This window comes from Carlito syrichta, unplaced genomic scaffold (assembly GCF_000164805.1).
Source record: "Carlito syrichta isolate Samal-C Ts95f unplaced genomic scaffold, Tarsius_syrichta-2.0.1 Scaffold92604, whole genome shotgun sequence".
Taxonomy (NCBI): domain Eukaryota; kingdom Metazoa; phylum Chordata; class Mammalia; order Primates; family Tarsiidae; genus Carlito; species Carlito syrichta.
The window spans coordinates 346,619-355,262 of record NW_007036700.1 but is presented as its reverse complement, the minus strand read 5'-3'; the positions used below and the strand labels follow the sequence as shown (position 1 = coordinate 355,262).

The following is an 8,644-nucleotide window of genomic DNA, read 5'->3' as shown; positions in this document are numbered from 1 at the left end:
GGAGGAGAAGGGGGAGGAACCCCCTGGGGAAGGGGATTTGGGGAGGAGCTGTCTGGGCTTCGGGAGTCTGAGGGAGGGGTACACACAGGCACAGAGACACACAGAGACAGGAGAGACAAAAAGAGAAAATGAGTCTTCGATCATCCAACTGGAAATTTTAATTCTTTAATCCCCCAGCACACCCCTACCTAGCCCACATCACCCCGGTCATCCCCAAATCCAGGGACACCATGCTGTCAAACAATAGTGTAACTCCTAATTGTGGTGAGGAGAGGGGACTGGCAAAGGAGAGGACAGTTTAAGTGAGGAAAAATTCCAAGCAATGCATTTGAATGACTACCAGGTCATCCCAAGCCAGACCTGTCTCATGGGTGGGGCAGCACGTGGGGTGGACCATCCAACCCTTCCATTCCCAGCTTATAGCCGAAGAGACCCTTCCTAGGACGCAGGATCTGCCTTCAAACGTCCAAAATCCTCAAGCTTAAGGGGAAACGTGCCCTTCCCACACCCGGGACCTCCGGTGCGCAGGGCCTCAGGCGGCCACAGCTTAAAGGACGGAAGCTCCCCCTCCCCGCCCCGCCCCGGGGGGAGGGCGCTAAGGCCCTTGGGAGGGAGGGGACGCGTGTTTACAAACAAGGGGGCGGGAGCGCCAGAGGAAAGCACCGGGGGAAAGCGTGGGGGGAGGGGTTGCAGATAACGCGGTCACTAGCTCGTCTGCCCGTCCGCTAGAACACTCACCCCGCCCGCTGTCGCCCATCCCGTCCCGTCCAGCCTCCCCCGGCTCCGGCTCCGGGGTTTGTTGTTCTCCGGCTGCCGCCGCCGCCGCTGCTGCGGGATCCAGCCAGGGCCGTCGCCGCCGCCACCGGGACGCGACCCCACAATGCATTTCTTTTCGCACCCCCACCGGCCCACACTGCCCTGCGGCATGCCGCTGAGGGAGGAAGGGCGGGCGAGCGGCCCAAGACATGATCCTTGGCTGAGTGTAGGGATAGCGAAGAGGTGCCAGGGACTTCCAAGGGTCGATCGGAGGATTCGCTGAGAAAGCCCCTGAGAAAAAGACTCTGGCCTGGATCGGGTCGAATTAAGCTCTTCGCTCTGCTCTGTACCAGAATGACAGCGCCGATGTGGCAGCCATCTTTGTACAGACGGGAAGTCCCTGCGCTAGTTCCCGCCCCCTCGTCTAGTTGGAAACGGAGGAGGCGGTCTCCGCCGGCCTGTTAGCCAGCCTCGCCCACCCTCCCCTCAAATAACCTCCACACTTGCGCATGCGTGCCAGGGCAGGATGGCTTCGCCGCCCCCGACAGCCGCCATATTGGTAAAGGCACTGGAACTGAGGTAGAGCGGAGTTTCCTGTTATCGCGGGAGCTAAAGGCGGGACTGCCACGTCTAAGCATACCGGGGAAGGAGAGGATTGCGAAGCCGGTGAGAATTCCCTGCTTTTCCCTACCGTCCTTTCCAGGCCTTTTAACCACCTAATGGGTCATCGAGACGAGGGCCTAGACAGTCCGTAAGGTGGCAGGTCAAAGCCTAAAGTGGTGTCCCGGGGCCCTACATCCGGGAGGGGGTTCGGGATAAAGAGAACGAGTCTTGGGAAGAATGTGGATGGGGACGTAATGGAATGAGGGAGCAGCCCATAGAGGTGGATAGAGGGCGCGATTGGAGTAAAGCGAACCCTGCATACATATAGAGTTGAGAGTCAAGTGGAGTCACTGTCTCTGTCCCTCTGGTCAGCATGATGGCCAGAGGCCTGGGGATCCCCCACTGGGTGGCCGTGGGACTGCTGACCTGGGCGGCCTTGGGGCTGCTGGTGGCCGGACACGGGGGTCATGGCGATCCACATGACGACCTGCAAGAGGACTTCCATGGCCACAGCCACAGACACTCACATGAGGACTTCCACCATGGCCACAGTCATGCCCATGGTCATGGCCACACTCATGAAAGCATCTGGCATGGGCATACCCACGGTCATGACCATGGACATTCACATGAGGATTTGCACCATGGCCATAGCCACTCCCATGAGAGCCTCCACCACAGAGGACATGGACATGACCATGAGCATAGCCATGGAGGCTATGGGGAGTCTGGGGCTCCAGGCATCAAGCAGGACCTGGATACTGTCACGCTCTGGGCTTATGTAAGTCCCCAAGGGATGGGGGAGAGAGGGGCTGATTCTGGATTGTTGGGAAACTCCACACAACTTAACCCTTACTCTTCCTCACTAGGCACTGGGAGCCACAGTGCTGATCTCAGCAGCTCCATTTTTTGTCCTCTTCCTTATCCCTGTGGAGTCAAACTCCCCCCGGCATCGCTCCCTACTTCAGATCTTGCTCAGTTTTGCTTCTGGTGGGCTTCTGGGAGATGCCTTCCTGCATCTCATCCCTCATGCTCTTGGTAAGTAAGCTCTGATTTCTACCTCAAATCTTAACCTATCTCATTCTTTGAGAAAAGGGTTTCTTTCACCTTTGTGATCACTCATCTCCTGATGTTCCCCCAAATACATACCTTGTGGGTCATATATTCCCTCATCTGGTTTTCTCTCCCCCCTCCCTCCAGAACCTCATTCTCACCACACTCTGGAGCAACCCGGACATGGACACTCTCACAGTGGTGAGGAAGAGACAGATGGGGACAGGGGCTGGGGAAGGTCTGTGCCTCCCTATTCTTCACCTCCTGCACTTGAGGAGGAGTCTAGAATCTACATCTCCCCTAATGTCTCAATGCTTCAATTCCCAGGCCAGGGCCCCATTCTGTCGGTGGGATTGTGGGTTCTCAGTGGAATTGTTGCCTTTCTTGTTGTGGAGAAATTTGTGAGACATGTGAAAGGAGGACATGGACACAGTCATGGACATGGACACGCTCACGGCCACACACATGGAAGTCATGCACATGGAAGACAGGGTGAGCCCCAGAACAACTTTCCCAAAAGTCACCTTGCCTCCCTCAGAATCTCCTCATCTTATGGCTCTCAAGAGGCAGAGGATGTGTTGGAAGATCTCTATTCCCCACTCTGACGAACTCCTCTCTTCCCTCAGAGCATTCTTCAAAGGAGAAACAGAGCTCAGAGGAAGAAGAAAAGGAAGCAGGGGGGCTGCGAAAGAGGCGAGGTGGCAGCATAGTACCCAAAGATGGGCCAGTGGGACCTCAGAACCCTGAAGAAGAAAAAACAGGCTCGGGTAAGGGCCAGGATTGATGATAAATTTGGGCCAGGGGCATTATCATGAATCACAATGGAATATGAATCGTGGCTAATGACTAGTATTTTGGTCTGGGAAACACTAAGGGACTAGGTGCGAAGTGGCCTCTGAGGGGAGATGTGAAAATAGCTGTCCAGAACTGGGATTGATGGTGATGGATGCTTATCATTTTGTCTTCCTGTTCTTTACAAGATCTGCGTGTGTCCGGGTACCTGAATTTGGCTGCTGATTTGGCACACAACTTCACGGATGGCCTGGCAATTGGTGCTTCCTTTCGAGGGGGCCGAGGGCTGGGGATCCTGACCACAATGACAGTCCTGCTACATGAAGTACCCCATGAGGTTGGGGACTTTGCCATATTGGTCCAGTCTGGCTGCAGCAAAAAGCAGGTTGGTGATGATGTCTACCAAACATGGCTGCCTCAAACCCTTTATTTCTGTTCACTCACCCCAAATCCAAAACTGCCTCTCATTAGTTCTAAACAAGTCATGCTATCATTGACAAGTCCTCTAGAAATGAGGGGTAAGAGATCTGTTTTCTTTGTCCTTTAACCCAATATTTCTTAAACTGGTTCATAAACCATCTGAATGGTTTATGGGGTATTTTTTTTTTTTTTGAGTTGGAGTCTCACTCTGTCACCCAGGCTGGAGTACAGTGGCATGCTCACAGCCACCACAGCCTCAACCTGCTGGGCTTAGGCGATCCTTCCACCTTAGACTTCCAAGTAGCTAGAACTACAGGTACGCACCACCACACTCAGCTAATTTTTAAAATTCATTGTAGAGATGAGGTCTCACCAAGTTTCCCAGGCTGGTCTTGAACCCCTGGACTCAGGCAATCCTCTTGCCTCAGCCTCCCAAAGTGCTGGAATTACAGGCTTGAGTTACTGCACCTGGCCCAGTTTATGGGGTCTTATACCCACACACACACACATATACACACACGTGTGTGCTTCATGAAAATTTATGAAAAAGACCTCTTTGATCTCAGATGTAGACATCCTCCCCTCTTTTTACCTTGATTTTTAGTTTCAAAGACATGTGCCCTACACCTATGTACCTATTCCGTAGCAGCCACTTCCAAACCACTGATAATCTTTTGCAATTGGTGTCTCTCTCTCTTTTCTGCCCTCCAGGCGATGCGTCTACAACTACTGACAGCAGTAGGGGCACTGGCAGGCACAGCCTGTGCCCTTCTAGCTGAAGGAGGGGCAATGGGCCGTGAAGTTGCAAGTAGTGCGGGTCCTGGCTGGGTCCTGCCATTCACTGCAGGTGGTTTTATCTACGTAGCAACAGTGTCTGTGTTGCCTGAGCTTTTGAGGGAGGCATCACCATTGCAATCACTTCTGGAGGTGCTGGGCTTGCTGGGGGGCGTTGTCATGATGGTGCTGATTGCCCATCTTGAGTGAGTGATGAAATAATCTGCCCCCACCACTGCCCAAAACCTCCACCCCTAACTCCAGATCAGGAGTCTGTGGTGGTTGGAGACCCTGGCCAGGGACATCTGCTAAAGGAAGGAATTGTAACCTAGGAGAATGGTTACTTGGCATTAGAGCCTTCAAGGTTTGGCAGTCTTACAGGGGCTATAGAGGTGAGAATGAGCAACCAGAGGGACCATAGTGTTTGGCACCAGCTGACTGTGTTGGATTTGGAGGGCTAAATGGGGCCATGAAGAAAACCAGAAGGGAGAGGGGTGATGGCAGTCTGACTGGTGTCCCCTACCCCACCTGTTGTCAGAGGACCAAGCTGCTGCTGCACAGAGGATTCTCCAAGGTCCACTTTTCTCTCTCCCACCTGCTGGTAGAGGTTTCAGGGAAGACCAGAGCCCTGGACAGAGGGAGTAACAGGAGTAGGAGAAAAACATCAAACATCGATCGTGTGTCTTGATTTGGGAGTGATTGAGGGTAGGGGGTGGGAGAGGGATAGTTGGTAATCTCATGGCCTGATTTTTTGTTGTTGTTCCTATTCTTTTTATATCACTGTGTTTAAATGGGGGGGAGGGGTGGTGACCGGAAATAAAGTCCTCGGATCTTCTGCCCCATATTCAGTCTTCATCTTTTTGGGGGGAATGGGGCCCCTTGTCTTTCCCACCCCCCAGGCCCCCAAGCGGTAGTGTCTGGCCACGCCTCCGCGGTGGGAGGTCGGCCAGCTCTGGTGGCCGCAGATGGCCTAAGGCTGGCGGGGCTTCGATTGGCCCCCGCTTTGCCCTTGCCACGCCCCCTCTGCACTCGGATTGGCTCGGGGCTGGGGTGCCCGCCCACCCGCAGCCCGCCATGGCGTCTCAGCTCCGGCTCCGCTCCGCGCTGGCCCTGGTCACAGGTCGAGGGGGTGCTCTCCCTGGGCGGGTTGGGGTGCCGAAGTGATGTCAGGGGGCAAGCCCTCGGACTCCGCGGCCACTGTAACCTCTGGCCCCTTGTGCATATTTTACTAACTTTGCGCCCTGTGACCTCTTACCCCTGCCCACTCCTCCCCCCACCTCCTCCCCGCGTGTTCTCTCCTGCCTCAGGTGCGGGTAGCGGCATCGGCCGGGCGGTCAGTGTGCGCCTGGCCAAAGAGGGGGCCGCTGTGGCCGCCTGCGACCTGGACGGGGCAGCGGCACAGGAGACGGTGCGGCTGCTAGGCGGGCGGGGGAGCAAGGAGAGGGCGCCCCAAGGGAACCACGTTGCCTTCCAGGCAGACGTGTCTGAGGCCAGGGCCGTCAGACGCCTGCTGGAACAAGTGCAGGTGAACGTCAGGCGACCTCACCCACTTTAAAGCTCTGGCACTGCCTCCATTGCCCCGGCTCTTTGTGGAGTTTTTTGGTGTGTAACCTCCTCCTCCCATAGGCCTGCTTTTCTCGCCCACCATCTGTCGTTGTGTCCTGTGCGGGCATCACCCGGGATGACTTTCTACTCCACATGTCTGAGGATGATTGGGACAGAGTTATAGCTGTCAACCTCAAGGTGGTGACCTCTGAACCTGTAACTTCTGCCGCCGCGCCCCTCCCCTCCCCCCAGCCCGGGGAGGGATAGAGGAGGGCTGTAACCCTGGCTGATGTTTTCTGCCTTGTACCGTTTCCCACCAGGGCATCTTCCTAGTCACTCAGGCTGCAGCCCAAGCCCTGGTGTCCAGTGGTTGTCATGGCTCCATTATCAACATCAGTAGCATCATAGGAAAGGTCAGGTTGAGTTGGGAGGTCAGCCAGCCACATGGGTATAGAGAGAGAGCCCTCCTTGGGACTTGGACTCATCCTAGATCTCTGATTCACCTATAGGTTGGGAACATGGGGCAGACAAACTATGCTGCATCCAAGGCTGGAGTGATTGGGCTGACCCAGACTGCAGCCCGGGAGCTTGGACGGTTAGTCAGACTTTCAGGGTGCTGGAGAGCTTTACTGAAGCATGTGCGGGTCTGAGGGAGGAGTCAATGTTCAGTCATCTCCAGAATCAGCCACTCTCCTTCCCGCAGACATGGGATCCGATGTAACTCTGTCCTCCCAGGGTTCATTTCAACACCCATGACACAGAAAGTGCCACAGAAAGTGCTGGACAAGGTAGGAGGCTATGGGAGGAGGGTGGAATCATTCGGAGACCCAGTATCTCTAGGCTTCACAAAGACAGAGAAAATGCTAGGCACAGTGCCTGGCAAACAGGAGGTATTCAATAAATGTATGAGCGTTGAAAACAAAACAAAAAAGGGTCACAGCCTCAGTCTTCAAAAAAACTCCATAAAAGAAACTCTCCCACATATGAGTGTTTCCTTTACAGGTGACCAGAATGATCCCGATGGGACATTTGGGGGACCCTGAGGGTGAGCAATTTGAGGGGAGGAGGCCCTGGGGAGGGGGCCTGAGTGAGGAGATCCCAAGATTTGTAGTGTTTGGGGGAGGTTTGGTGGTTAGAGTGTGTATGTGTGTGTGTATGTGTGTGTGTGTGTTTGGAGGGAGGGGGTCTTTGGTGGGAGATGGTGGCTACTTTGGTCTGTGGGAGTAGGATTCCACCCTCTCCCCACCATTCCTACAGATGTGGCAGATGTGGTTGCATTCTTGGCATCTGAAGATAGTGGATACATCACAGGGGCCTCAGTGGAAGTCACTGGTATGAAGTGGACAATGGGAGGTAGAGGGCAGAGAAGGGGTGTAACCCAGACTACATGAGAAAGCAAGTGAGGGAAGTCTGGAGCCACTGGGAAAGGCAGAGATTCCTGAGGCCAGGGACAGATGTTGGCACCCTCAAGCCCATTTGTCCCTCCACCCATGCATCTGTCCAAATGTTTCTGCCCCTCCCAGGAGGTCTTTTCATGTAACTGCCTCAAGGACCCTGGACTCTGCTCATTCCCCCACCACTCTGCCTCCTGCTGATGAGGACTCTAAGTTCCCAGGCTACAAAAGGGGTGGCAGTGTATGGCTCAGGAATGCTGAATATAGGAGGCAGGGGTGCTTGTGACCCTAATAAATTCCAAATCCTCTTCCCTGCCACCTCCGGTTCTTCTTGTGTCCAAGCCCTCAGACCCCTCCCTACCTCCCCCTCCTTTCCCTCTCCCGAAGGATTGTTCCCTTTCACTGCCTGGTCTCCCAGGGCAACCCCCGTCGCCGGGTGTGAGAGGGAAGAGTGTGTGTCACAGTGTATGCGTGACACTCTGGGTCTTTTTGGAGGGAGGGGTTCCTGTGTCACCCCCTTCCACTGGTTCAGTAGCATCAGTTCCCTCCCCCCAACTCTCTGGGCCCCTGTGGTCCCCTAGAGTGATTTGTTCATCGCCCCATCCTGGTGTCCAGTCTGGTCTTGGGAGGGGGTCTTGGAACAGGTGGCCCTCCCCCGCCCCTCTCCTTTCTCTGAGTCCCCCCTCCCTTCTCTCCACCTTACAATAGCTGCAGCCGGCCTGGGGTCGGATGGGGGGGATTAGGGGAGGGGGCCAGGATTAGGGGAATGAACCAGCCGATGAAAGGGGCTGGAGGAGAGCAGAAGGGAGGGGGCTGGGAGGAGGAGGAGGAGAAAGGGGAGGGGGTCCGCGCTAATCGACTCTGGCGCCCACATAAGAACTGGCCACGGACTGAAGGAGAGGACAGGGAAGTAGGGGGGAACTGGGGTGGGGGGGCGAGGGGACCCACTGCTGCCTTATCCCGGAGACAGGCCACCCCCTGGCAGCTGGAACCTAAGTCCGGGAGCCCCAGCTCAGGCTGGCCGGGACAGGACGCCCATCCCCGTCTCTTTTTCCCGTATCCCTCTCGTTCCCTGCCCTCAATGGGGTCGCTCGGCCCCCTCCTCTTCTCTTTCCTCCCGGTCCTCTTCCCTTACTCGAGAGTCCTCGAGGAGACCTCTGCCCACTTCCCACCCCAGACATTCCGCCCGTGTCTCCCACCCACACGCGCACACCCCTCCCCAGTGAGGGCCCCAGCTCGTGTGTGTCCCGGCTTCCGCGTGGTGTCTCCACTCCCCCGTTCCTCCCGTGCGCCTCCCCCCCCGCCCC

At 55.8% G+C, this 8,644-nt stretch overlaps 3 protein-coding genes across 6 annotated transcripts in view; 2 read left to right on the top strand and 1 right to left on the bottom strand.

Moving 5' to 3' along the window:
• The window catches only part of RXRB (retinoid X receptor beta), a 6,939-nt gene extending 5,526 nt beyond the window's left edge, over nt 1-1,413 (bottom strand). For 2 of the 3 annotated variants that reach the window (XM_008060302.2, XM_008060299.2), the window contains exons 1-2: nt 739-1,413; nt 13-67 (exon numbers count right to left, since the gene is read on the bottom strand). In XM_008060302.2, the coding sequence (XP_008058493.1) occupies nt 13-67; nt 739-967 (284 nt within the window). In that variant the 5' untranslated portion in view covers nt 968-1,413. The remainder of the gene's footprint in view (nt 1-12; nt 68-738) is intronic. The other variant, XM_021713437.1, reaches the window with a different exon arrangement.
• On the top strand, nt 1,310-5,242 carry SLC39A7 (solute carrier family 39 member 7). Of its 2 annotated transcripts, XM_021713442.1 has the most exons (8): nt 1,310-1,422; nt 1,732-2,140; nt 2,229-2,397; nt 2,560-2,613; nt 2,740-2,904; nt 3,039-3,179; nt 3,393-3,589; nt 4,336-5,242. In XM_021713442.1, the coding sequence occupies exons 2-8, from the start codon at nt 1,733-1,735 to the stop codon at nt 4,606-4,608; spliced, it is 1,407 nt and encodes a 468-aa protein (XP_021569117.1). In that variant the 5' UTR covers nt 1,310-1,422; nt 1,732; the 3' UTR covers nt 4,609-5,242. The 2 variants fall into 2 exon arrangements, with proteins under 2 accessions (XP_021569117.1, XP_008058480.1); XM_008060289.1 differs by having other exon boundaries at nt 1,310-2,140.
• Nucleotides 5,243-5,247: 5 nt separating this feature from the next.
• HSD17B8 (hydroxysteroid 17-beta dehydrogenase 8) lies at nt 5,248-7,655 on the top strand. The gene is made up of 9 exons (XM_008060276.2): nt 5,248-5,518; nt 5,706-5,923; nt 6,025-6,141; nt 6,264-6,356; nt 6,453-6,538; nt 6,647-6,731; nt 6,946-6,988; nt 7,201-7,275; nt 7,467-7,655. Exons 1-9 carry the CDS (start codon nt 5,473-5,475, stop codon nt 7,481-7,483), a joined length of 780 nt encoding a protein of 259 aa, XP_008058467.1. The 5' UTR covers nt 5,248-5,472; the 3' UTR covers nt 7,484-7,655.
• The last annotated feature ends 989 nt before the right edge of the window (nt 7,656-8,644 follow it).

Bases quoted from the DNA above. Each gene is read 5' to 3' on its own strand.
- SLC39A7 (XM_021713442.1), top strand. From the start codon at position 1,733: ATGATGGCCAGAGGCCTGGGGATCCCCCACTGGGTGGCCGTGGGACTG. The intron at 2,398-2,559 runs GTAAGTAAGCTC...CCCTCCCTCCAG, and splicing joins TCTCATCCCTCATGCTCTTG to AACCTCATTCTCACCACACT. The intron at 2,905-3,038 runs GTGAGCCCCAGA...CTCTTCCCTCAG, and splicing joins TCATGCACATGGAAGACAGG to AGCATTCTTCAAAGGAGAAA.
- HSD17B8 (XM_008060276.2), top strand. From the start codon at position 5,473: ATGGCGTCTCAGCTCCGGCTCCGCTCCGCGCTGGCCCTGGTCACAG. The intron at 5,924-6,024 runs GTGAACGTCAGG...CTCCTCCCATAG, and splicing joins GCCTGCTGGAACAAGTGCAG to GCCTGCTTTTCTCGCCCACC. The intron at 6,732-6,945 runs GTAGGAGGCTAT...TTTCCTTTACAG, and splicing joins CACAGAAAGTGCTGGACAAG to GTGACCAGAATGATCCCGAT.